The 25,772-nt window shown below is 51.7% G+C and overlaps 8 protein-coding genes and 1 pseudogene across 9 annotated transcripts, besides 1 other annotated feature; 3 read left to right on the top strand and 6 right to left on the bottom strand.

The window, feature by feature from the left end:
- Positions 1–718: 718 nt before the first annotated feature.
- Positions 719–3,340, bottom strand: NCS57_01345800 (uncharacterized protein; the record flags this gene model as incomplete). Its single annotated transcript, XM_053063092.1, has 2 exons — positions 719–3,162; positions 3,214–3,340. The coding sequence occupies 2 exons, from the start codon at positions 3,338–3,340 to the stop codon at positions 719–721; spliced, it is 2,571 nt and encodes an 856-aa protein (XP_052907987.1).
- Positions 3,341–4,129: 789 nt separating this feature from the next.
- On the bottom strand, positions 4,130–5,122 carry NCS57_01345700 (uncharacterized protein; the record flags this gene model as incomplete). Its single annotated transcript, XM_053063091.1, has 4 exons — positions 4,130–4,365; positions 4,418–4,678; positions 4,730–4,885; positions 4,939–5,122. 4 exons carry the CDS (start codon positions 5,120–5,122, stop codon positions 4,130–4,132), a joined length of 837 nt encoding a protein of 278 aa, XP_052907986.1.
- Positions 5,123–6,620: 1,498 nt separating this feature from the next.
- On the bottom strand, positions 6,621–8,211 carry NCS57_01345600 (uncharacterized protein; the record flags this gene model as incomplete). The annotated part of the gene is made up of 3 exons (XM_053063090.1): positions 6,621–6,779; positions 6,828–7,048; positions 7,110–8,211. 3 exons carry the CDS (start codon positions 8,209–8,211, stop codon positions 6,621–6,623), a joined length of 1,482 nt encoding a protein of 493 aa, XP_052907985.1.
- Positions 8,212–8,711: 500 nt separating this feature from the next.
- Positions 8,712–9,755, bottom strand: NCS57_01345500 (Epimerase domain-containing protein; the record flags this gene model as incomplete). The annotated part of the gene is made up of 1 exon (XM_053063089.1): positions 8,712–9,755. The coding sequence occupies one exon, from the start codon at positions 9,753–9,755 to the stop codon at positions 8,712–8,714; it is 1,044 nt and encodes a 347-aa protein (XP_052907984.1).
- Positions 9,756–10,338: 583 nt separating this feature from the next.
- Positions 10,339–11,526, bottom strand: NCS57_01345400 (DUF2263 domain-containing protein; the record flags this gene model as incomplete). The annotated part of the gene is made up of 1 exon (XM_053063088.1): positions 10,339–11,526. The coding sequence occupies one exon, from the start codon at positions 11,524–11,526 to the stop codon at positions 10,339–10,341; it is 1,188 nt and encodes a 395-aa protein (XP_052907983.1).
- A 1,497-nt stretch (positions 11,527–13,023) lies between these two features.
- On the top strand, positions 13,024–14,784 carry NCS57_01345300 (annotated as a pseudogene). The gene is made up of 4 exons: positions 13,024–13,336; positions 13,383–13,786; positions 13,835–14,361; positions 14,418–14,784.
- Positions 13,024–14,784: a sequence feature.
- Positions 14,785–16,517: 1,733 nt separating this feature from the next.
- On the top strand, positions 16,518–18,581 carry NCS57_01345200 (uncharacterized protein; the record flags this gene model as incomplete). The annotated part of the gene is made up of 1 exon (XM_053063087.1): positions 16,518–18,581. The coding sequence occupies one exon, from the start codon at positions 16,518–16,520 to the stop codon at positions 18,579–18,581; it is 2,064 nt and encodes a 687-aa protein (XP_052907982.1).
- A 1,544-nt stretch (positions 18,582–20,125) lies between these two features.
- NCS57_01345100 (uncharacterized protein) lies at positions 20,126–22,419 on the top strand (the record flags this gene model as incomplete). The annotated part of the gene is made up of 2 exons (XM_053063086.1): positions 20,126–21,505; positions 21,559–22,419. The coding sequence occupies 2 exons, from the start codon at positions 20,126–20,128 to the stop codon at positions 22,417–22,419; spliced, it is 2,241 nt and encodes a 746-aa protein (XP_052907981.1).
- Positions 22,420–22,809: 390 nt separating this feature from the next.
- On the bottom strand, positions 22,810–25,248 carry NCS57_01345000 (Pectinesterase; the record flags this gene model as incomplete). Its single annotated transcript, XM_053063085.1, has 3 exons — positions 22,810–23,210; positions 23,259–23,397; positions 23,443–25,248. 3 exons carry the CDS (start codon positions 25,246–25,248, stop codon positions 22,810–22,812), a joined length of 2,346 nt encoding a protein of 781 aa, XP_052907980.1.
- Between the last annotated feature and the right edge of the window lie 524 nt (positions 25,249–25,772).

Raw genomic sequence — 25,772 nt, 5'->3', positions numbered from 1 at the left:
GTAACCTCCTACCGTCCCCAGCTGAACATTAACCACCACGGGCAAGAAAGGCACAGTCGCATCCTCTTGGGGTTTCCTTGATTGTCCATGCTTAACTAAGCCTCCTTAAGAAGGTCTCAATTGTGTTTAATTAGTATTAATCATCTTCAGCTGGCGTCGGTATGTATGCTCAAAGACGTTTCGCTCAAAAGTGGTCGGGGCAATGGCAAATGAGATCTCCAGTTTCGTGGATCAGAAACACCTCTAATATGTTCCACAGTTTACTCTCGCCATGTACATGATGGAAACACGTGACCCAAGAAACCATTCCAGTTGGCATAGTTGCGGTATTGGCCTTCTAGACGTTTGGCGCCTCTCAGACTCATACTGCATTGGGATAGGGTTACCCTTGCGTGTTCTCCTGCAGCTGCACCGAACTTTCTAAAGATACGTGAAAGAGTGCAGCAAGAGTAGGCCACGTGCTTGTCACACCTGTGACGAACGATACCAGTTTCTGTCCAAGATAGAGCCATTGTACCAACTCAACAATATGGCGGTGATCTGGTACACCTTTCATTTAGTTTCATTATAATCATTGACCTGCGAAGTGATTACCGTGTTCTCGACTCATTGTATTACATGCAAGAGTGAGTTGAAAGATTTACGCAAGTCAATCGGGACAAATGCATGAAAGAAACGTCGCTCATTTTCATTATCCTCATCCTCCCAAAGCAATACCCTAACTCCTCAATTCCTCATCAAGAACCTCTGCAATATCCTTCGCCATCTGCGACTTGCGACCCAAAGACCAAAGCGCCCCAATACAATACTCCGTCCGTTTGAGACTCTGCTGCAAATCCTCATTATCATGTCCCAGTGACAACTCATGCTGCCTCAAGTCCTCTGCTACGCCCAAGTGAAAGATTGCAGCCTTGGCGAACCCTCGAATCAAGAGGATAGTCCACGGCTCTGTAAGCAATGGACCTTGGTTAACGGCGAAGTGGAAGTTTGGGAGTTGGTCTGCTGGACTGCCGACCATGTCTGGTGGTGGCGATGTAACTCGTGCGAGATCGGCTAGTTCAATGGCGCTTGACTTGCGTATCCTAGCAGTCATTTTGGAGTTGATCCGAGACATTGTGGCCTCCTTGCGTCCCAAGTTGTTCCGATCCACAAAGTCGATCAAGTCGGAGAGCATTAGAGAGGCCAGATGCCACGGTATTGCGATACAAACGAACCATGACTTCATCCTGGGAGGCACTGAATCGTAATCCCGGACCAAATCTCGGAAGAAGGCGCCGTATGTTGTGTTCCAGTATCGATACGTGGAGATAGTGCTCTGGATGATCTCTTCCACTTGCTGGTAAAACTTCTTCCGCAGGGCGTTTTGTAGGTATGAGACGTGCCGAAATAGCAACACTTTGATCGGTGCTGCCCGTGTCACAACCTCGGCCGCCACCTCCTGAGGACAAGGCCAATGAAGTGTGTTCGGGCCATCTTGAGCGAACAGGTTGAGGTCCCAACGCATGTTGGCCTGTTGTGACTCTGATGCAGCCTTACTCGCTAGCTGTTCTTGAGCTGCGTCATGTTCGCAATCCTCATCAGCTAAGGCGATCGGCCGCTCGTTCATGGATGAAGAGACAGTATCAAACATGACGGCGAGCCAGAACAACAACCCGATCGTGCCTCTCTCCTCCATATCAACACGAATCTCGTTGTGCTGTTGATATAGTTGACTCGTCTCTAAGAAGCCCGATTCATTCGCTTCAAAATTGTACTTGAGAGCCTGCATCTTTCGAGCAGCCCTCTCCATGAAAGTCGGGGGCCCATCTTCAGACATGAGCTGTAACACTCGAGGTAATGCCGAAATCTTGGCGTTCCCAACCTTACTCTTGCGGGGTCTGAAGTCATCTGGAGAGTCATCGTTGGTTCGCGGTCGTTGCGTGAGCCCGAATATCAGCTCTGCGTACACCACGCGATAAGATTCAACTTCAGAAACATCTTGCAGAGCCTTCTTTGCTTGTTCCCAAACTGACAATTGAAGGTTCTGCTCAAACTCGTCAGCGAGTTCATCGGCAATATCCCTCGGCGGTTCTGGCTCCAGAGGATCGATAGAACCTAGACGCCGTCGTCGATGCTTGCTCCCTTGAGAGAATTGTGTTGCAAAGGCCATAATAACTAGATCCAGGGCCCTTGATGCAGACTGACTCTCAGCACGGGTAAGGCGAACCAGCTTGGCTGCACGTGCAACCTGATCAAGATGCACAACCCGACGGTAGATCCGGTTGGACCATACCGTTCCCCATTCAGGCAGTATGGGGGCATCTCCTGGCATGAAGGTTGCTGCTACTGAGTTCATCCGCCCACGCCGGCTGCTTTTGCTCTGCATTTTGTATGGGCAAGTGTCGTCTGCAAGCCAGCACGCAAGATTGTTTTCCAGGACATCATGGTAGACTTGCAGCAGACTTTCCGTCATGAGTTTGCTATTCTGTCGTTCCATCAATCCAAACTCGGGATGAAAAGGTGAAGGCGATGCACTGGTGTTGTCAAGCCAAGTTGGGGGTCGAGGTCGACGATGACGATGATCTCTTCGGACATTTCCTCTCAGAGGTGCCGACCGAGTGGAAAGTCCGGATCCATAACTTGTCGAGAGTTGCTGAGTAAAGTCCCATGAAGCTTGAAAGTCAAACTCTGATGGTTGTGATCTAAAGGTAGCTGTGAGGTTGGACAAGGCGTCCTGCAAAGACTCGCTGGATCTATCGGTGGAACCGCCAGGCGCTTCGGAATTGACATCCCTAAGACTAATCTCGGAAGGATTATCCGGAGATTCCGTCTCTAACCCGAGAAAAGCAAAAGTATCGTCCGCCGGAAAAGCCTCGGGGCCCTCCAAGCTAGGGATAGGCACTTCCCAGTACTGGAAGTTGCTCGGGGATGGGGTTGGAAGTAGGTTGAGCATGTCGCTTGAGCTGAGATCAAAGTCTCTGGATGCAGAAGTCGATACATCTCGATGTTCCGTTCTCTGTCGCTTGCTGCGAGAGATTTTTCGTGCGCTATTTTCGGCTGCTGGAGACGCAGACGACTCGCTCTTGGGGGCGGCTCCAGCGGACCTTGCTCGAACCCAATGAGGATTTAGAGGGCATTGCTTCTTTGTTCTGACGCAATACGAGCAAGGCAAGATCTTGGGGTCTATTCTTTGTCAAAAAAATTCGTGAATATCTGAGACAGTTTGGGACTTACCTGTTGCATCGCCAGCAGCCTCTGCTTGTGCCTTTGTGCTGTTGAGCACATAGCCATCGCAGAGCTTTTTCGACCTTTTGCAAAAATCGCAACTGTGGTTTTGCCGTCGAACCCTGGTAGTCGACATTGAAAGACTCAGCCTAGGGTAATATCAAGTTAAAAGCGGTGCCGTGGCAGATATAACAAATGTGCCAGGAACTAGGGCTTCAACGATGCGTGATAGAGGAGTCGCGACGAGGGCCTGGGTGGACTCTCCCCTATTAATACTCGATTCCGGTCCACCGAAAATCCCTTCCCCGCATTGCACTAAGGCGTTGGGACTGCGCTGAAAAGTGAGGCCTTGCCATATGCTGAGGCTCTCATTGGAGAAGGGCGGCAGTAGCTAAGCCGGGGGGAGCGTAGTGCGTGTCCCAACTGCGGGGGAAGATGGGGGGTGTTCATGAATTGCCTCTCCCCGCAAACGTCGGCATGGCCCAGTGAGCATGACTAGTAGGGCTTGCGAAGGCTTCAACTTGTGGTGGGTGGGTGGGTGATCGGCAGATGCTATAGGAGAGTCTTATCGCATAGTCTTGGTTCTCGGTTTAACGGAAATGCATTCTATTGACGCCTTCTCAATAGTTCATCCAGTTGTTTGTTCGTCGAATATCCCTGCTACGTGATACGTAAGATCCGGCGGGCATTTCCAGGATAGGCAATAGATCGATGTGCGGAAACCAGTAGATTTTCAAGCTATCTCAACTTCCCCATCTCGAGCATGGACCTCAGAGTAACTACCTAATCAGGCGGTCTCGGGCATCACTTTTAACAGTTCAGAAGCTGCGCCATCGCAGACACGAGTCATAACTAGAACCCCACCCATTCCACCCACCATTCCATCACGACAACAACATTTTACAACACGATTAAACCATGCTCCTTAAACCTCATCCACATCCTGCTTAGGCTGATCGCCACGTCCACGAATGACAGTCGAAAGGTCTCCAAGAGGGAGGCACAAGGGAAAGTCGACCGACAAGAGCACAAGAGCAAAGAAGATATACCAGCCAAGAAGCGACACGGCGAGGAGTAGCCCAGCACCGACGTGTTGAAAGGTCAGAGCGCTATCAGAGGCACCGTGGGCGACGGCAAAGAACGAGGCGGACAGGCAGCTGACTATTGACAAGTAGGTTAGCTATTGTCGGCATTGCAAGGGATTGAGTCTTACAGCAAGGAACAAGCAGGAGGAAGATGAGGAAGAAGATGATGTTTGTCCGAATGCTCGCCACTAAGAAGATTGCGCAAAGAATCGCCATGGCAATGAGGAAGAAGGAGAAAGTCGAGTAGAACTGGGGTTCGGTCATGCCATCGGCCACGTTCCCCGTGGTCGAGTACGAACCGTAGGCGCCGGATCCTGGGACGACAGTTGCACCGAAAGTGAGCCAGAAGCCTCCAAAGAGACAAAAAACTGTCGCGGGGAACGTGTTGCCTGAAGAAATCAGCTTGTGTATCGCACGTTAGTACTGGACGAGCAACTTACCAAGGATCCATTCACCAATTCCTCCCAGAGTGAGGAACAGGCCACCGAGACCGAAGTAAGCACCGACGTTGGCTGCTGCAGAAAATCCACCGGCTCCCTGCCACCCTAGCAGCGACATGGAGACGGGCGTGGTGCATAGTAGGAAACCTCCAAGAGCTTTCAGCCTGTCAGCGAGATACAAGACCTAGAACAGTTGCAGTCATCCTTACCCACTGGTGTCGGGTTGCCAAACTTTTGCCGAAGCTCTCCCTTGACCTTGTTCTTCGGCGACAGATACAACTGCTCAAACAGCTCGGGCGAGATGGGTATGCTGGCCGCCGTCTGGATCTTGTCGAGGTCATCGCGGTGCTCATTGTGAGGCTTTCCGTTGGAGCTTGGGCTTGGGCTGGACATTTTGCCGGGAAGTCGCGAAAAGGTAGGAATTTGCTGAGAGGAGTGAGCTGAGAGACAGTGGTACGCTGAAGAAGAGAGGTAAAGGGGCTACGTGTTCAGGAGCTTCCCCACACCAGGGGGATGAACAAGTAAATATAGTTCCTGCGACAGTCAATCACAGGCAAATACGATCGACCCAGCCATTCCATTACCCCGGATTAGTTGTGGAGGGCGACGGCGGGGATTCGGGGAGTAAACGCGGAGAGAATCAAAAGCGAGCAAGGAAAAGATGCACCCCACAAATTGTCAAATTACACAGAGCTCTGGAACAACATGTCCGGAACCCGACTCCAGGATTCTCTTTTGCAAATGCCGAGCGGGTGCAAGATCGGCTGGAGACAGGCTCCGGGGTTGGCTTGGTTGGTTCAGGCGGAGATGGGGACTTGACAGGCCTGAGACCGGATGTTGGCAGGGGTTCCTTTCCGGTATGGATGCAATCTGAGTGGCGTTTGGGACAAGACAATGTTTGCTTCTAGGCAGTAGGACCGTTACTCCAACTCAACAATGCCGCTCATATGCCCTATCTAAACAGGTACACCATCTCGTATTCCTTCGGACAAAAGGGAAGATGCGAATGCATCATCTAGATCAAACTCTCTTTTCTCCTCACCGTCCTTTTGTCTATCAAATCCCATCCCCCCTCTGTGCCATGTCCCAACATTACCCCAATCCCAAGATGATACCCCAGATAATCCCAAGCACGTGGCACACGGCTCACCTCCCTAGCGAAACCTACCATTCCAATTCAGGACAAGCCAAGGCGGCTTAACAAGGTCGCGCGGAGTCGGTGCCGATCAGAGACGTGCCGACTCGGTCGATCGGCTCCGCGTGGAATCGGCTCCGCACCCGCAATCGCAGCCTCAGTTTTGATGGTTTGTTTTGGGTGTTGAATCATGGATGGACGAGTATGGCTTGGTTGAAATGACCACTCGGATGCTGTGGAAAAGCAATGGGGAAATATGAGGGGGGAAATACGATGCTACCGCGTCTCGTCTCCTCTTCTTTCAAGTCCGCCCGAGTCATTCGCTATAATCTGGGGTATTCGGCATCAACGCCAAGATGATGCATCTGGCATAGCGGATCTGTCGAGATCCCCATTACGCTTCAACAAATACGTCTTCCCCCACGTCATGTGAGTTACCACTCCAGGATGCCGCAGGCAGCTTTCAATGTCATGCTCGTCTCTCAAAATTCTAACGCTTGGAGTTGCAGTACTAGCTACCTAATTTCAATCTGCCCGTCACCTTCACTCGCGTACAATCCGATCTTACACCTTCGACTTCATCGCTTCCCACGAATCCGCATATCCCCTCCCACCACTCACGATCTCGACCTTGGCGACTTGAGAGTTGCAACCCATTTTCAGGAGCGCCGAGAAGTTTATGAGCTGTCAGGCTCGTCAATCTTGCTACTTCATCTACTTCTCGCCCCCCTAGGCAAGGTCCTAGACTTGCGGAAGTTACTCCGCAAGCTTCGCGCTGATCAGCTGCTGCAGCTGGCGCAGCGTATCAACGCTCATGGTGACATTGACCATCTCCGCTCCCTCCAGGCCGTTAGAAGTGGCCACGTCGGGGTTGGGATAGTAATAGCTGGCAATTGCTACGATAGCATAAATAACCTAGCAAAGTCAGCACCGTCAAGAAATATCAAGGTGAGTGACACATACAACAAGCAACGCGCCTTCCAACCAGTTAGATTCACCATCTCGAAGGAAGTTTCCAACCACCAGGATAGACAGGACGAGCAGAACGATCATGAAGATCTCAAAGTTCAGGTCCAGGGGTTTTCCCATAGCCCAGGCGATGAGGACGACCAGAGGGCCGTTGAAAAGGGCTGTCTGGATGCTGGGTCCAATGCAATGGAAGAGAGCTACGTTGATGACGCCATCTGAAAGGTATGTGTCAGTAAAAAAAGCTACTCCAAGAGATGCTTGTCTGGTAGAACTCACCCCATGCCTCATCAATGGCAGTCAAGTGTTCAGCCGCCTTCTCCACAAGAGGCAACAGAATCAATCCCAGAAACTGGTCGGGGACACCACTTTCAACAACATGTTCAATCTTTTCAACCAGGAACACGAGAAGCAGAGTCACAAAGACGAGCGAGATGCCAATGGCAAGCAACGCTTCAGTCATGGTGAACTTGGGCTTCTCCATATCCGCCTCGCGGTCGGCGTCACGGTGTTCATCCATCTCAATAACCTCGTCAAAGATGCTGTGCTGGCTACTAGCCTGAAACCAGATGTAGAGGAAGAAGGCCACAATTAGGGCAATAGAGGTGGCCTGGCTGATACGCAGAACATCCTCCTGCAATTTGCCCTCTGTGAACTTTTCGTGAAGCACGTGTAGACCTGGAATCTCGGGCACCACCTCGGACTTGAGGGCAGAGTAGAACGCGCTAGGGATGAGGAGACCAAAGGCAGCTACCAGCAGCAGACCCGTACCAACCTCACTCACGATGGCGTGGAACTTTTGAGTGGCCTGTCGAAGGCCGCCGAAGAAGAAGCACAGTCCGAGGCAGAGGAGCAAGTTTGTAAGGATGCTGCCAAGAATTGCGGCTTGGATGATGGGAATAAGGTTGTTTTCATCCCCATTTCCTTCCGAAGAATCCACGTCGTGTTTCGCGATCAAGACAATGAACAGGATAATCTCAATGATGGATCCAAAGGTCGTCTCGATGAGAATACCAGCCACCTTGGGCATCTTTCGCGCAAACTCTTGACCCGCAAAGCCGAGAAGATTAGCGCTCGGAATGACGGCGATGTACGCGGTTGCAAATTTCCAGAGATGTAGGCCGGGGAAGAACTGGAGGATGATGGCGATGGGGACAAACGGCCAGAGCACGTTGACGAGCATTGAAGCCGTGCATGAGCTCCGCCAGAGCACAGTCAGGAAGCGACGAGGATGGAAGCCTCTTCGGCCACTCTCGCCTTCATGCGCGATGGTCGGAAGACGACTCGTCACGGTGGGAAGAAGCGGGGTCGATTCAGAATCGCCGTGTCCCGAGCCATTGGCAGAGTGGCCGGGGAGAGCGGAGCTGATATTGCTCGTCATGGTGGTGATGCCTCTCACAAGAGTCGCGTAACAAACAACAAAACAGCCTCAACGGAGGAGATAACAGTCAGAGAAAGCTCCTCAACAGAGGTTGAAAGAAAGATCAGGACGAACGAGCAAGCGTGATGCCTCGTCACCGCAATAACAAACCTGTTTTAGCCCGTCCTGGGTGGTGGCGCAGCATTGTCCAGTCACAGCGGGCCAGTGAGACACTGGACATGGGCTCTACGCAATAGTCTAAACTCTAAACTGAAGCTCGTTTGGACGTCGGCGCTTCTTTCGGGACAGGGGTGATTGTGCGATTGCATAATGGGTTGCACAAGGTGCACAAGTATCACATTGTGCTCAGATGATCTGATTTATGACGGTAATGAAGACATTTGTGATCTTGGATGAAAGAGATGATTGGCTGTTTTGTATTTGCTTTTGTTTGTCCACCAATCTGAACCATCCATCCCGTCTCGTGTCATCTCATTTCAGCCATCTCCGTGACAACTACCCTAAATCTTTTGGGACAATTCCCAATATTGACCAGCGACCTCTTTCACCACGTCTTCAAAGCTTTGCAGTTTCAAGCCCAGCACACTTTCTGCCGTCTCATTATCTTGTGGAATGCGTGTAGTTGCTTGTCGACATGTGTCAGAGAATATGCCCTTCGTGAAGGCCGCTGGAAAGTGCTTGCGTGCAATGCCGTTCGCATCCTCGAGGCCCTCGAGTTGACCAGCAATGAAGGCTTGATCCCCTGCCACGGACGGGTTAAGGGCCAATAAATGCGCCTGAGCACAGTCGTGAACAGAAACGACAGCCGAGTTGACGGGAACCTTGGACTCTGTGCCCTTCAGGACGTTGAGCAAGGTCGAGTTAGATCCGCCCATCAAATCGTCGGCCTTGGTCGCAAACTCATTCGTTCCAAAGATCCAGGCCGGGAGACAGCTGATCATATCGAATTTGGGGTTGTGTTTCTTCATCCAGGCTTCCGATGCATTCAGAGCAGCAATTTTGCTGGCTTGATAGGCGAATCCTGGAGGGTATGGAGGAGTTGGATCCTCCAGTCGCGAGTTGGCATCAAACACGTGATCTTGAGGAGGTGCCTCGCCCATAAAATATGTAGTCGGAAAGATTGCGACGACAGAGCTGGTAACCACGATGCGCTTCAAAGTTGGGCTATGTGCTGCTGCGCTTTCCAGCATGCCGATGACACCAGATACGGCGGGCTTGACGAAAATCTCTTCGTCAGACAACGTGGATGAATCACCCCAGGTTCGAATATCGCCTACGGGTGAAGCGACATGAAGAATATACTGGACATCAATAACAGCTTCATCATAAGCTCCGGGTGCCGTAATATCAGGTACGATAATCCAAGAGAGCTTTCGAGTGAGGGTTCCAAGCTTTTTGACGCTTTCGGTGGCGAGAATCTTGTCGATGCCCTTTGCTGAACGGACGGCGCAGCGAACACGGTATCCAGCTTGCAGGGCGAGGACCAGGATACGATGACCAAGGAAGCCAGTGGCGCCGGTCAAAAGAATCAATTCGTTTGTCATGGCGACGGGTAAGAATACGTTCTTCGTTATAGTTGAAGCCCGGCCCTGAATGGGATAACTGCGCCGATAGGTAGTGACGGGAAGAATGTCGCTATCAATTACCCAGTTATTGTCCGTCGCGACGGAAGCTTTATATAGGAACATCGAGACATTATGATCACGGAATCACGGAGTAACTGGGTCAAGGAGTATCGGAAAACCAAAGGAATCAGAGCGATTGGCAGACTCTCACTATGTATTTCTAATCTTGTGGACGTCAGCTATAGGATGCAGCCCGTCTCCATAGTTAACTCCGGGCTCTCACCAGGCTGACCGGACTTATCGACCAAAGTCCGTCTTGGCTAAAGACGGTTTTGTTTGGTAAATAGTGTGCTATATCAAGTTATATGGTTTGAGGTTGAGCTTTTTTCGTCCTAAAGGGCGCCTACCAATGTGATTGCTTCGCGCATCATGCCGTTGAAGCAAGTGGGGATAATGACAACCCTGGCATCTTGGGGCGAGTTGATTTGCCTTTCGCAAGTCCTGACTAATAAAATCAAGAACTCTGAGATCAAATAGTTTTGCTTGGTAACTGGGTAGCATTCTACCTCTCCACATCTGTATCCAGATCCTCTTCACTCGATGGATCCAGCTCGCCTCCATCTGATCCAGTGTCTTCGGGCAATTGCTTCCTCAACCCCTCGAGAATAGACGTCAGTCCTTCCTTAACTCGAGGGTTTGCCGCTGCTTCAATGCGTTGCTCCAGTTCCCGGATCTTGACCTGCAGCTCTTGGCGTTTGACCTCTTCGGGATCAACCTCCTCATCCTCCTCGTCCTCATTAGCATCAGGACTTTCATCTCTCATGAGTCCTTCACCAAATGCTTCTGCAAAGGCGTCAGCCATGCCTGCATCCTTGATGGCAAACACGACTTCTTCCACTCCGTCCCATGTCTCCTTCGTTCCTTTCTGCTTGCCCTTGCCGTGCTTTCTTGGTGGTAAAAGAACCTTTTTCCATGCTTTAGCTACCTCAGCCACAGGATTGCCATATGCGCCGCAACCCCAAGCACCCGCCACCAGTCTCTTGACGCCTTTGGCCTGGCAAATCCGCATCACCATTTTCATCTTCTGAAGAACCAGCTCGCGATCCTTCTCGTGCGTGTAACTTCCTCTCCCCAGCTCGTTGACGTCTATCTCTGGACCTCGGAGCATGGCAGCCGTAATGCAGTTGACAAAGAAACGATCGTTCTTCTCAAGCACATCCTCTGCTTCTTCGTCGCGGAAAACCAACACATCTGGTGTGAAGACTGCACCAACTTCTGGGAGTCGGTAGTATTCGTCCTTTAATGAGGGCAGCAGCGTAGTTCTCATACAGAGAGATTCCTCCTGACTACCAGCACCATTTAGGAACCCACCACCAGGAGACAAAGGGGAGGCCATGTTCAAAATAGCAACTCTTGCATTCTTGTTGCCAAGATCAAGGGTAACTCCTGAAGGTGTATCACGCGCCAGGAGAGAACGAGCTGCCGTGAGTGTGTCGGCCACTTGGAGGCAAAGCCGGGGCCCCGGTGGATCAGATTCGGCTTGGCCGTTTGACTTTTTGATCTCGGCTTTGCAGTCCCCGGGAGACGGATTGACGATCAACTCCGCCGCCTCGATGCCTCGTCGGGCTCGGGGATGTGCCGACAGGAGCTGGGGAATCGTTTGATTGAGAGTGGCTTTGGCCTTCTTGGCGCGTGCATCCTTGCGAAAGGCCGCTGGGGGTCGGCCGATAGAAGGTTCAGTTCGACCCATGATTATGATTGAATCTCCGTGTCGCGGAGATTTTGTAGGTTGATGCGGTGTTCACGTGAAGTGTTGATGGTGAGTGTTGACTCGTTGATAGAGTCGCGAGAATTGACGTGATGACTCTTGTGAGGACCTTGATGACCTAAGCTAAGGGCAGCTCCCGACGCCCACCAGAGATGTAGTCATCCATGCAATAAGGAGTCACAATCATTGGGTACCATTTCGAGATACGATTCATTGCTTGAGGTGGCGATTGTGCTCCCGTAAGCCTGTTCCAAGGTCAAGATCTAATCGTCACGAGAATCCAAGATTTGACTCCACGTGATCCAGGGTAGCTCGGAGCAGGTCACGAGAGTCGAGAAGTTACGAGAAATATGACAAACAACGGAAATTTTGGCCCGATTTATCCCGTAACGCCCACTTTTGGAGGCTCAGACGTCATTTTTCTCAGTTTTTAGTATCGAATGTCCCAGAGGCATTCGGAAACATCCATGGATCGCAATCAACTTCAAGCCGCACACTCGGAGATCCATGCAGCGAGGTTCCGACTGCGCTTACTGGGGTATTTTCGCACCCGAACCACGCTAATTCTTGGGCACGCACGCACGAACCCAAGTCGATTAATTTGACTTTCTGTATGCTTATTTCCTTAATAAGAACGTTATTCTAATCGTCTACCCTGCTCTCATTATTGACCTAACTTGAGAAAAGAACTTAGGATGAATATGCCCATATATAGAAGGTGCATAACCCAAGGCACAATTGTGCCGGATAAGCGGTTGTGCCCAATTATGAACCCTTGGGCTTCCACGTAACCACCGAACCAACACCGACAACTATCGCCAAGACCAATCAATACAGCCTCAGTTATCGCCTTGAGTGACTTGTCAGGCATAGGGTAAAGAGATAAAACCCAGAGTCGGCATTCGCTAGTATGCGTCGTTCCGTGCCGTCTCCACCTTCCCGTCGGATCGCTCCTAGCATAAAGACCGTCGGGGATTATACATCATGTGTCTAGGGGACGATGCAGCCAAGAATACCGACCCGTCGGTCTCAGCCCTTTTGAAGCTCGGTAAAAAGAGCCCCTTTGGCTATCACATGCTAGAGTCGAGCCCTGTACCAACTCAGATCTTCCAGGGGTCAGGCCCACATCATTGCCTATGAGCCGGAGGATCGCGTGGTTTTGGCCGCCCAAAATCTGGGTCTTACGACCGCAGCCCAATCGCGGCCTGCGCCGTGACCAAGGGGGCTCTGCTGCCATTTCGAATACGGTCGGGGGTCTGAAAGACGCCGAAGGGGAGAAATCACATTATTCTTCGTCATGTTACATGTCATGGTGCAGCCGAAGCTGCCGGAGAGATTTGATCCAAACCTTGGCAGATTCGTCCCAGATCGTATAAAGGGTTGCCTCCTGAAGCTTCACCTTTGCATACATATCTAGGTGGCAGACCAAGATCCAAACCCCTCGGCATGGGATGATAATACAACTTACTCTAGTTCAGAGCACACTCCACCATGAACAACCACAACGCCTGTCCATCCACCAGTGACGACGACACTCTCCGACAGGCCCCCGAGCCTACTCCTCGACCCCGATCTCTACTCAACCTCCTTCTTGATCGGACCCGAATCGACGATGCTGTAGAGTACCACGAGTACCCTGGCAAGGGAACGGTTGAGGAACCTTACATCATCTCTTTTATCCCAGATGATGCAGGAAATCCTTTCAACTGGTCCAAACTCGCACGATGGCGAATCACCATGGTTTCCGCCGCGACCTGTTTCGCCGTCGCATTCAGCTCCAGTGCCTACACAGGTGAGTGAGTCTTCTTCGATGCAAGGTCTATACTGACCACGACCAGGAACTATGAAGGAGCTCATGTTTCACTTCCGTGCAAGCAACACCCTCATCACAGGCGGCGTGAGCTTGTACGTGTTGGGCTTCGCTCTCGGACCTCTTCTCTGGGCACCTCTATCAGAAATATACGGTCGTCAAATCGTGTTCTTCATCAGTTACGGCCTGTACGTCGTTTTCAGCGCAGCATGCACGGCCGATGATGGTGTAGCTACTCTTTTGGTTCTCCGTTTCTTTGCAGGAACATTCGGTTCTTCGCCGCTCACAAACGCGGGTGGTGTCATTTCTGATGTTTTCCGCGCGGATGAGCGAAGTATCGCCATGGGACTGTTTTCTTTGGCTCCTGCAATGGGACCTACTCTAGGACCATTTATTGGCGGTTACCTTGGCGAAAATGAGGGATGGCGATGGGTGAGTTTAACAAGCCAACTTCTCAAAATGCGTACTAACGATTTGCAGGTCATGGGATTGATGGGCATCATTGCCGGAGCTTTCTGGCTCCTGGGCATCTTCCTCGTCCCGGAAACCTACGGTCCTCTTATCTTGAAGAACCGAGCTCAAGTGCTCTCCGAAAAGACCGGAAAGTTCTACATATCCGAGTACGACCACGCGGGCAAGGCCGATCCTCCTGCCGTTGTTCTCAAGAAGGCTCTTATCCGACCCTGGTTGCTGTTATTCGTCGAGCCCATCGTCCTCATCTTGTCCATCTACACAGCCATCGTGTACGGTACGCTGTACATGCTCTTCGGCGCGTACCCGGTTGTTTTCCAGCTTGAGAGGGGCTGGTCAGCTGGAAAGGGAGGATTGGCCTTCTTGGGTGTCGCAGTGGGCATGTTTTCCGCCGTGCCAGCCGTATCTCTGATAAACCTGTGGTACATGAAGATCACGAAAGCAGCAAAGGGCGGTATGGTTCCCCCTGAGTACCGTCTACCTGGCAGCATGATTGGTGGCATCTGTGTGCCAGTAGGGATGTTCTGGTTTGCATGGTAAGTTTGAGCTGATCACGAGATTCTCCTTTAATCTCGACTAACAACGGAAATAGGACATCGTACACTGACATCCATTGGATGTCCCCCGTGGCAGCTGGTGTACCCTTCGGTCTCGGCATGACGCTCATTTTCCACTCCATTTTCAACTACCTTATCGACACCTATGCCATCTACGCCGCCTCTGTCTTGGCAGCAAACACTGTGCTGCGATCACTCTTCGGTGCCGCATTCCCGCTGTTCACCAAGCAGATGTACGATAAGCTGGGTACCCAATGGGCAAGCTCAGTACCCGCCTTCCTCGCCCTCGCCTGTCTCCCGATGCCCTTTATCCTCTGGAAGTACGGCCCTGCCATTCGATCAAGATGCAAGTACTCTGCCAAGGCTGCGTCGGCGACGGGATCGCAGGAGACCAAGGGCTGATTTCTACTGCGACTCCACTCTGCTACTATTTCTTTTTAATACCTAGGGGGTTTCCTTTCAACATTCATCGGGATAGAAGCTGGCTTTTGAGTCGCTGGTTAGACTTTTTATTAGACTGGATTAGATTACAAGAGAACTAGACACGAGGCGACTCGAGGCCGCTGGATAGTAAATAGGGCTGAAGCAAGTATATAGACGTACATAGCATTAAAGTATTTACACCATAACATCTTTAGCCATTACCAGTTTCTACCCTCCGAACATATCAAGGTCCATTGCTTCATCGACGGAAAAGAGGACGCTCTCTTAGGGCCACATTAGGGTGCTTCTCAGCTGCTACATACCGAATCTGCTGGAGGATCCTGTGCAGGATGGCACCGGTACCGAAGTGCCAACAAGCCTCGAAGACCGAGATGACGAGTTTGAATACTTTGAATACAAAACCATCGCCCCATATACGATCAAGAATATCATCATCAACATCACAGGCCCAGAACCCAAGACTTGATACGAGAAGGCGAGGGCGGATCCTGGAAATGTCAACCACTGCAAGTTTGGTGACGATATATTCGGTAGGGACGACTTATGGCCACAGCATCTACCAAGGCCGGAAGGAAAGCTTGAGCTTGCACATTACCTCGCGAGTGAAATATTCGGAACCCTTCATCTGATGAGCACGTACGATCCCTTGGAGGAGGGCTGTGGGAAGTTGTGGTACCAGAATATGGGCGACTTCGAGGTTCGTGTCAACGGTTGCCAAGATTGGGACAAGATTGATGGAACGTATACCCTTTGCAGGTCACATTACGGAAACCGACTTTTTTTCTGCAGTGAAGGGGGTCGAGATGACATTGATGAAACGATGGAGATGGTAGAACGAAGGCGACAATGTGGTTTATGGAATGAGAGCACCTTTGAAAGGCTTCGGAAAGACTGGGCTTAGATCACCAATAGAGTTCTGATTTCCCCTTTGTCATAGCATGACTGTTGTCGGCACGATTAGTTTTCTTCAGCTCAAAAGTTGGAACTGATATTATTATTGCGTACGATGCTAATATTGGTTGGCTTTGGGCTGACCCTGAAGCTCGTGGATCCACATGGCACATGCGCGAAGAATCGCGCATTCATGCAAGCGGGGAATCCGAGGTTTCGGGTCAATTCTCTCTTCTCTTGTTTGTCATCCCCAGCCTTGTCTTTCCTAGACCAAGTTCTTGGAAGAGATAGAGTTGCCACCCGAAGGAGCGTCTTCCCTGTCGACTTGTCCCAGCTGCGAGCTTCGTGGCTGGGCGAGTAGGCTGTCAGATTTTAGCGTTGCGAGGTGCATGCTTGTGTTGGTCGTTTGTGGGCCGTTGTTGAGCTGAAATGGGAATTGCTTCCTGGTTCTCGATGGCAGATCAGCCTTGTCTGGGCTTGAATTAAAGGTCTTAGGCGCATTAATTACATACTAAGTCTCTCCTTCCTGCAAGCATAATGCGTGCACGTATAATGACACGAAAAGCCAAGTCTGCATTTCCTAGGCTGTTGGGCCCAAACAACGGCCCCGTTTTGGCCCCCATCTGCCAAGCCGGCTGAGGTCTTTACTCTGCCTCTAAACCCGAAGTGACTCTGTTTAAGCGAGATGCAATCTTTCAAGATCCATTATTAAGGCTCTTCAAGCCCTTTCCCCGTCATGGGTTCTGATCTCAGATCGTCTCTCCTCACTCGGTTCCCGGCCTCTTCTCCAACCATACACCATGCATGAGTTGAGAAACTTCTCTGATGATGAGCAACGTTTGCTCCCCGCCGACGACTATGCCTTCCCACAGAAGCAGTCGCATGCCACCACTCGCCCACTTCCCACCGGGCATGGAGCCGTGCAGGTGACATCCCCAGGCCGTCGATACTGGTTCCGATCACTGGTGTTGATCTTGTGTCCCTTGGTCATCGTGGGATATTTTGTTGTCATCTGCTACTGGCTCAATCCCGAAGGCGGTGACAGCGCTGTAAATTTTGGCAGACATGGAGGAAGATGGGTTTTCTACTCTTGGTTTTTTATCGGCGTCATCGGACTGGATCTCTCGCGGTATGGCCTCCTCGGAGCTGAAGCAGCAATGCTTGAGCGGACACCCTGGGAAGTTCCCAACCTCGTCGCCCTCCTTCAGCATAGCAACAACACTTGGAGCTCTCCTTCAGGATGGGGTCGATTTTTTGCGAGGCTGTTCCTCCGCAAGAGGCGAGACACACATCGCCTATGGATCATCCTTGCTTCTCTGAGCATTGTCTTTTTCGTTGCCTTGCCCATCTCTGGTCTTGCAATCGAGCAAGCCGACGGTTACACCTACACATCCGGAAGACCTACAGTGGTCGGTCGCCAATGGAAAGACTTTCACAGCCGAGACAAGGCGCACTACTATCCAAACGCGAAAACCATCTGGGAGAGCGGGTCTCCTCCCAGTCTGCCCGGCTTCGGTGTCCTTTATACTCAAAAGGGCCTTGACCGGGAAGAGTATAGTGGTCTCGAAAAGGTCCCCAACACTCTCCCCCTTAACGAAAGCATGCCTGAAATGTTTCTTGCACCTCAGGCCGAGAATCCTGTGGGAGACAAGGCCTGGGGTCTGAGAGCAAGCTATCGTTGCGAGATCATTGACAATGTCGACGATTTCGTCCTCCTCAACCCGAAAGTCACGCCCGACGCCTGGAAGGATTGGCGAGCACATCCAGTCTCAGAAACAGGCTACTCTGAAGTTACCCAACGGGGTCGCGGCATCTTTGATTATTTCGAAAGGGCCGGCAACATTTTGGCCTATGGTCAAGTCGCGTTTGGTCAGAGATGGTCAACCTACAATGGAAGCGAGGCGGACGACTACAAACCGGATGACTTGGACAAGGGAGATCTCCTGGAGTATGCTCTTTGGCAATATCGTATCCCAACCTCGTACGAGGAAATCGAGGATTTTTCCAATGACCTTGATCCCATTGTCAAAGGCCTGGATGGCAATCCTCTTGTCAAGGCACAAAATGGTTCTCTAATCCCAAATACGACATTTTTCGGTGCACTTTCCAAGATTCAAAACAACATGTCCGACACGAAGAGCCTTTTTAACGACCGCGGGCCCCCCGGCCTTAACAAAAGTTTATATTTCGACATCATCGAATCTGCTGCAGCCATTGGCGTCCAATGCCGGATGATGTCCACTCTCGGGTACGCCATCTTGGACCCATGGGGATCTACCTTTGACTCTTTTGAGCCTATGAGTGACCCCCTCTTCAACGTGAACATTACTGAAAGCCGCATGCCGGCACTCGGTGCCATGGCCGCCACTACACTGCACAGAGGACAATACAGCAAGATCTTTTCTTCCCTTAACCACCCTGCAGCGATCATACAGTCAAATTCCCATGCTTATGATGGGTATATCAAGCCCATGGATCTAAAGAGGACTGTCATGCGGGCGTATGCCATGGATTTGCTACAGCTCATGTATGACGGCAAGTATGGCTTCGAAGGCGGCTGGTTACACCCGAACCTTACCGCGACGGAAGAGTCAAAGGTACTCACGCCAGGTGAATTCCCGATCCTGGTGCCTATTCTGATGGCTATGTTCGGTTACTGGGCCCTTGGGTGTCTGCTGTTGGGAATATTCTACGGGTTCAGGCGGCGGCAAAACGAGACGATGGATGGGTATGCGTACTTCCGACTTTCTACGGACTTGGCGGATGATGTCAAGCCACTGGTGGGCGCATTGATGAAGAGCAAGCCTGATGAGATTGACGGCTTGTGGAATGTTCCGGGGTCTATTGTGCGCCGTATGCGGTAAAGCATGCAGCACGGTATTTTTACGCGATGACGAGTTTTAGGATGGATTATTTAATGAATGATTGTATCAACCAATACTGCATAAAGCCACTTGTTTGTAAAGCCAACCGGTGATTGCCTGGGAACATTCGCTGTTCTTCCTGTGGTTTGGTTGTGCAGCTCGCTTCAAACAAACAGGCGGGTGGGTGTTGGCGAACTTCCATCCGATGTCGGCACCTGCATAATTGAAACGTGTCTAAGGATGCAGCAGTATGTAGCTCCTGTCTGGCAAATTCTTTCTCCCTTCGGCTGGCCGGTATTAACTCGATGCATGCAAACCGAAGTGGTCGTTTAAAACTGCTGTCGTCCTCCCCCAGCCACACGCACCGCCACGTGTCAAGGTGCTTCGGTACTTGGACCTTGAATTAAGCTCGCAAGCTTAATTCGGCGACAACGTCCAACGACGAGGAACGTGCAACTTGACTGGGAACCCAGTTTGGGAGGACCCAAGAATAGGTACACAATTGATGGAAACAACTTTGCTTCGAAAAGCAGGCTGAGGAAGGGCCCTTTGAAGCTAAGGCATCTCGGTGCGGGGCGATCTGTTCAAGACCACTCAATGTGCAAGTTGACGCAAACAGAGGTTGGACAACGGCAAGCCGATGTCCGGGCTGTGCGTTCAGTTTGCGTGACAACATTTTCCTGACGCATCATAAATTTTCTGAATTTGCTATCAGCAGGCAAAATGGCTGTGATTGGTCGACAAGATCTGTTGCCTTGGCAAGCAAGCCAAGATTCTGTAGACCAACGGCATCTTGCAGATATGACACCACTCACCGCTGCAGAAAACAGGGGAAAAGTGCGTGCGATAGCGTTTGCTCTGATGGATCCCTGGCACGCATCACATCACATTCGGTCGCCAAACGGAAACCACATGTTGGAGCACCACCTGAATTTTCAAAGGCTCAACCCAGGTTTCAAGACATACTAGGAGCTATTTATTTCTTTATCGCTGAGGGTAAAGAGATGATCGATTAAACTAGGACTCTTCACGTACGTCCTCGTGAAAAAAATGGCCACAGGTTTTCATTGGCTACGTTCTAGCACTGGCAAACACTGCTCCCGCACATCATCACAACGGCTACGTGCGTCTCTAGCACAGTCGGCTATGAAGCCACAGAGCAAACGGAACGGCACAAACTAAATTCTCAAAAATACCCCAAACAGATATGAACAGCGAATCTGTTTTTCTTTCCCCTTTATTTCTTTGTTCATTTCCATCTCCCTCTTTCCTCTCCGTTTCTCTTCGTCACTGATTCACGTCCGCCCAACCTCACTCACGACAGGAGCACGTACTCCTCATTGCAACCACGCCTGCACTGCTCTTTAGTCTGAAGAAGAATTGCCCTTGCCTAGCACTTTCAGCTGCCAGACTCTGGTACGTCCAACGTTTTATCTCATTGCTTGTGCTTCACCCAGAGCCCTGGGCCCCATGCTTCCCTCCATCTGCCGTCTCATGGCTCATCCATGCTGACCTTTAAGTCAGGAGTCCAACCTTGAGCGATAATGAACAGCCCACCTACCGAAAGATCTGCCGCTACCGAGATTCACTTTCCGACAACGCATGACGAGCGAGTCTTTTGGCTCGACCAGGCTTGGAAAGGTCCGTGGTTCCCAGTAGATGGTAGGATCGGCTGGCTGGGCACAGATTCTTCCCTTGCGTTCTATATGATTAGGATTACCCACGCTGCTATTGATCAAGGGATCCCACTTGCTTCTCTCTGGGATGCCGAGTCACCTCACGGGCATCTACGTCGAGCTGTTATGAGGGATTCTACCGCCATGAAGAATTCTGAGGGTTCCCAGCCTCAACTTTTGACCCCCGACATTGTCACCGAGGTTTACGAAATCATCATGGCCTCTGAGAAACCTGCACTAAATAACACACCTTCCGAACACTCCAGCGACAAGTGTGATGATGGAAACTCCATCGACTTGCCTCCCCCTCCTCAGGCGGAAGTGACGACGACCGCGCAGTTCGAACCGTTGGCCAAAACCGAGAATGAATTTCGACTCAAGCGTCCAATCGAACACCAGGATGGGCTCTCGGCAATGCCTCCTCATGTCCATCATGAGGACAAGTCCAGTCCTCTGAAGCGCATCTTTCGAACAGCTACATATGCCTCTTCCGGCACAACAAGCCAGCAATCGGCCGCGGAAGTCACTGCAATCACTGGTATAACGACCCAGTCAGGCCCGATCGACAAGAACCCCCGGTTCCAGCCAGCACTCGAAGCATACATGGGCTCCCCAGACCTATCGACACGTCCCGAAACGTTTGTCAGTCCCAATGGACTGCTCCAACTCCCCTCCTCGCCCATGCAGTCACCTGAGCACTCCCTCCTCCCCTACGTTTCATCGCCCCCGGCCGACGAGCCACTGAACAAAGCTCCGACTCCCACTTCTCCGATGACACCAACCAAGAAGCGCAAGAGGGCCATGGTCAGCGTGCCCTCAACGCCGACACACTCAGTGAGAAGCGAGCGACTCACGGGGCCATTGACAGTTGAAAAGATCCTCCGTCAGCTCACCTGTGACGTCCAGCTCACCGACGATGTTGTCGAACTCGTCTGTCAAGCGATCGTTGTCGAACACGGCGACGACAACGTACGACTTCTCAGCCCTCTGTGGTTCGAAGCAGACGAGCTCAGTGCTTTGCCCCAAACGATTCGGAATCTAGACCAGGAGCAGACTATCTGTTTTCCCATTCACCACAAGTTCCCCAAGCACTGGACAATGGGTGTTGCGCGTGTGACTGCCGACCAAGTGGTGCTGACCTTTCACGATTCCATGCAGTGCAGTGAACGTGCCAATACTGTTCGACGACGCTTCGGGGCATGGATGGAAGCAGTCAGACTCAAGCAGCCTCTCGTATTCCAGACAAAGGTTCGTGCATACCCCGATAGCCCCATGCTTTGTCAATCCGTTAACTTCATCAGGAGTGCACACTGCAGAAGGACGCTACCAGCTGCGGCGTTCACGCTGCCGTTTGCCTCCGCCGTGACCTGCGCAGGGAGACTTGCTGCGACCCGATAGAACCGTTTTTGGAGAAACGAGCAATGCTGGAGGGCCTGCGAACTGTCAGGGAGACTTCGCCGATCCATTCGACCACCTTTCCCCTTCTCCAAGAGCTCCGAAGCCGACAGAGCCTGGGTGCAGATGCGTCTATCGTCTCGACACCTTGTCGTGGAGGCAGCGCCATGCCCGTCACGGCTCGGCAAGAATCCGAGGTCCAAGTTATTCGACCTCAGATGGGCCTTGGGTATGTGCTCGATGGCCTCAGCCTGGAGACACTACAAGGGCGCCTCAAAGATGCAGAGACTCGACTCGACGAAGCGATCAACGCCCGCGATAACGCCCAGGACACGCTCCGAGAGCTTGAGCTCAGCCAGAGATTGATCCATGACATGTACCCCCGCATCATCACCTACGTCCGGTCTCGCGGTATCAATATGGATGAATACAGCGACGCCACGATGGCAGTGGAGGGGAACATGATGCCCGAGGCTTCAAACCATGGCCAACTCTTCCAACAACGACGAAACATCATGGGGGACTTTCTGAAGGCTGCTGAACGCGAAGGAGTTGAGTGCTCTCTCGCGGGGGTCCGAGAGGCTCAAGCTCGGATTTTTGCGGACATTGGGAACACCCAGCAGATCCTCGACCAGCGGAATGAGGAGATTACGAGCGTCGAGAGCGAGGTTGCAAGCCTTCAAGAGATTTGCGAGGCTAAGAAAGCATTGGAAAAGTACTCTGGGCCTGATTGTCTGGCCTATTTCCGGTCCTTGCAAGGTCTGTGAGTTGGTACTCAAGGGCACAGAGAACGATGCTCGTGCATGGGGGGATGGAAACGGGTCCAGTAGGAAGAGGTTTACAATGATGATGAACACAATAATGATGGCTGCGGAAAAGATCAAAATAGCTTTTGAGGTTGCGACTTGTAATAGAACTGTATGTCTTAAAAAATTGTGCCAAGCGGCCTTAATCACATTGTCAATGTGCGTAGATGCTGACCCCAACGCGTGCCGGGCAACAAAAGCTCGAAAGAAACAAGAGTCGTCAGATTATGTGCTATGACTCGCAATATTTACAAGTGCATAAGTTGGTAATATCTTCCATATCTTCCATCATCGTGCATCAAATGCCTCCGCATCCAATGGCTCCTCTCATAGAAAGCCTCCATCATCTCCTTAAGCAGGGCAAATGCTTGCCTGTCGGCCAGCGCCCTCACCAACAATCTTGGGAACATCCTCAGCAGCATCAGCAGTATAGTCATAGAACTCCTTGGGATCAAATACATCGCCAGTGTTCTTGGCAGTGGTGCCCTTGGTGCTCTTGAAGACGCTGCCTGACTGGTTGAGCTTGGCGGTGCTGTCGGCCGTGATGGGGTTCTTGACATTTTCGAAGTAGCAGTTCTCGAGGCGCATCTCGGTGCTTCCGCGGGCGTAGTGGCCGTATGATGTCTGGCCGACAAGATAGTTGTTGTAGAGATGGGCGTGCTTGACGTTGTCGACCGAGGGGTTGCGCTGGGTGGTTGAGTCGAAGTAGTTGTGGTGGATGGTCATTTCCGTGACGACGTTGTCGGTCCAACCTAAATGATCAGCCAAGTGTGTAATCTTTGGGGGTTACGGTGACTTACCAATGCCAAAGGCCTTGTTGTGGTTGCGGAGAATGGTCCAAGAGACAGTCAGGAAGGTCGTATCCTTTCGGCTGTCAATGAGACCATCACCACCCTTCTCGAGGTGAACGTGGTCAATCCAGATGTTCTCGCAAGTGTCCTATAAAGTCAGTCATGATTCAAGCGAAGTTCCCGAAACACGTACCATCTGAATACCGTCAAAGTCCTGAGTCTTGCCTTCCTCATCACCCTCTACGTAGGTGTTGCCGATCTTGAGGTTTCGGAAAATGATGTTGCGCTGGCTCTTGACAATAAAGCCACCCTCGTTGATCTCGGCGTCGGCACCGATACCGACAATAGTCTTGTCAGACTTGACCTCGACCTCCTTGCCCTTGGGGGTGATGGTGATGGTTCCCTTGACCTTGATGACGTACTTGCCTTCCGAGCCAGCATACTTCTCAAGATCCTCCTGGGTGGAAACAATGACGACTTCTCCGCCCTTGCCACCAGTGGTTCCTCCGTTCAGGGAAGCGAAGCCATCGGGGGTACCGCTGCAGTCATCGTCGGAAGAGGCGGGAACAGCAGAAGCAGAGGCAGCAGGCTCAGCGACCTCTACAGCCTCGGTAGGAGCCTCAACGGGAGCTTCAGCGACGGGAGTGTTGATCTCAGGCTCCACAGTGTTGACCTCAGCGGCCTCGGTCTGGCGAACAAGAGTCTGGAGAGTGGTAGGGTTCTGCTTGTCCATCTGAGGGAAGAAGCCACCCCAGTTCCAGGTAGGCTGAGCACCGTTCCACCAGTCGTTTCCATTGTTGTTGCCGCCGTTGTCATTGTCAGCTGGCTGGGTCACAACGGGATCGGCAACCTCTTGAGCAGAGGTGGCCTCAACGGGAGCAGGGCTGACAGCCTCATCGGCGCCAGTAGGGGCAGCAGCAGCAGCGCTGGTCTGCTCGTCAACGACGGGCTCAACAGCCTCCGCAGCAGTAGTGGGGGCAGCAGCAGCAGGCTCCTCGGTCTCAGGAGAGGAATCGCCAGTGCTGGGCTGCTCAGAGGAGCCAGTGCCGCTGACATAGCTGGAGTCAATCCAAGAGGTGGAACCCAGGATCTCGTCAATGGAAACAGCAGCGCTCAACTGCTTGGAGAAGCTGGCACGGTCACCGCTGGCACCGGCGCCAGTGTTTCCGAACTCTCCGTACTCGACGTTGTTGGTAGGGTTGTCACCCCATGGAAGCCAACCAGCAGAGTTGACGACGCTGCCGAGTTCGGTGTTCTGGAAGACAACGCGGGCAAACTCTCGCCACGGACGACCGAGGTAGGTCTCGCCATCTCCGGCACCAGCAGCCTTAACAACTGACTTGTTGATGACGTAGTAGGAAGGGTTCTCCGCGCTGTCACGACCGTTGGCGGTGATGTAACCCTTCGCGACGACTCCGATATCACATTGCTCAAACCAAGCAACGGACTCTTGGCCAAAGATGAAGTCGGTAGCACCCTCAATGTAACTGGCGTGGAAATAGTGCTTGCCCTTGTTTGTCAAAATGGTGTCCTGGTAACCAGTGAACTGGCAGCCGTAGTAACCCTGCTCATCTCCGTAGGCGCTCAGGGCGATGGCCTGGACACCCTTGCCTCGCGAGTTGGCGACGTTGATGTTGTACATCTTGAGGCCGTTGTTCTTGGCCCGAAGAGTGCCGGATGAGTCGTTGTTTCCAGCCTCGTCAGCTCCGAGGCTGTGAGTGAGAGTGACCTGGTTCTTGGAGTAATCCTGGTCATCCTCGGTGTATCCGTAGATGGTAAGAGCCCCAGCAGATTCGGGAATGAGAACCTGCTCCTCATAGGTTCCAGGCTTAACGAAGATGACAGAGTCGGAGCCGGAGACGGAATTGACGGCTTCCTGAATGGAAGAGAAATCGCCACCTTCACCAACAACGATGGCACCACTGGGGGCTTCGGTTCGGGCGGCGGCAAAAGCGCCGGCCACCAGAGATGACACGAGAAGGAGAGAAGAGGTGAACATGGCTTAAAACTGTTCCGTATCCGGACGGAACAAACGAAGAAACGAATGAGTGTGAAAAGAAACGAGTGATAGAAAAAACACAAGAAAAAAACGAAAGACGCGTATGACGAAAGACAAGCCCTCCAAAATCAACGCGAAGCATCCAATGTCTTTATACAAACTGTAACCGAGCTATAAATCACCAGTTAAGATGCGACAAGGTGCCCCAGTAAAAAACCCCTTGGCGGAGAGTCGTCTCGCTGAAACGAACAAGTTTCAAAACGCTATTTCCCACCAATTGACCAGGTCCGGAGACACATCGACCCATGCGAGGTTGCATCGGGACCTGAAACGACATCTGATGTCCACGGCGGAAAATTCATTTTGACTGTTGCGCTTAATGTTTAGCTTAAATATATAGCTGCTTTTAGTGTCAGTTCTGGTCGTTTTCTCTGTGGCGTGGTCGGCTGATGTTTCAGGTATCAGCTTGCGTTCATCGGCTAATGTTTACAGTCCGTCAAGGTCCTTCTCAGTGCAAGGCACAG

Source organism: Fusarium keratoplasticum, chromosome 11 (genome assembly GCF_025433545.1).
Source record: "Fusarium keratoplasticum isolate Fu6.1 chromosome 11, whole genome shotgun sequence".
NCBI lineage: Eukaryota > Fungi > Ascomycota > Sordariomycetes > Hypocreales > Nectriaceae > Fusarium > Fusarium keratoplasticum.
This window is presented reverse-complemented; position numbering and strand designations above follow the sequence as displayed.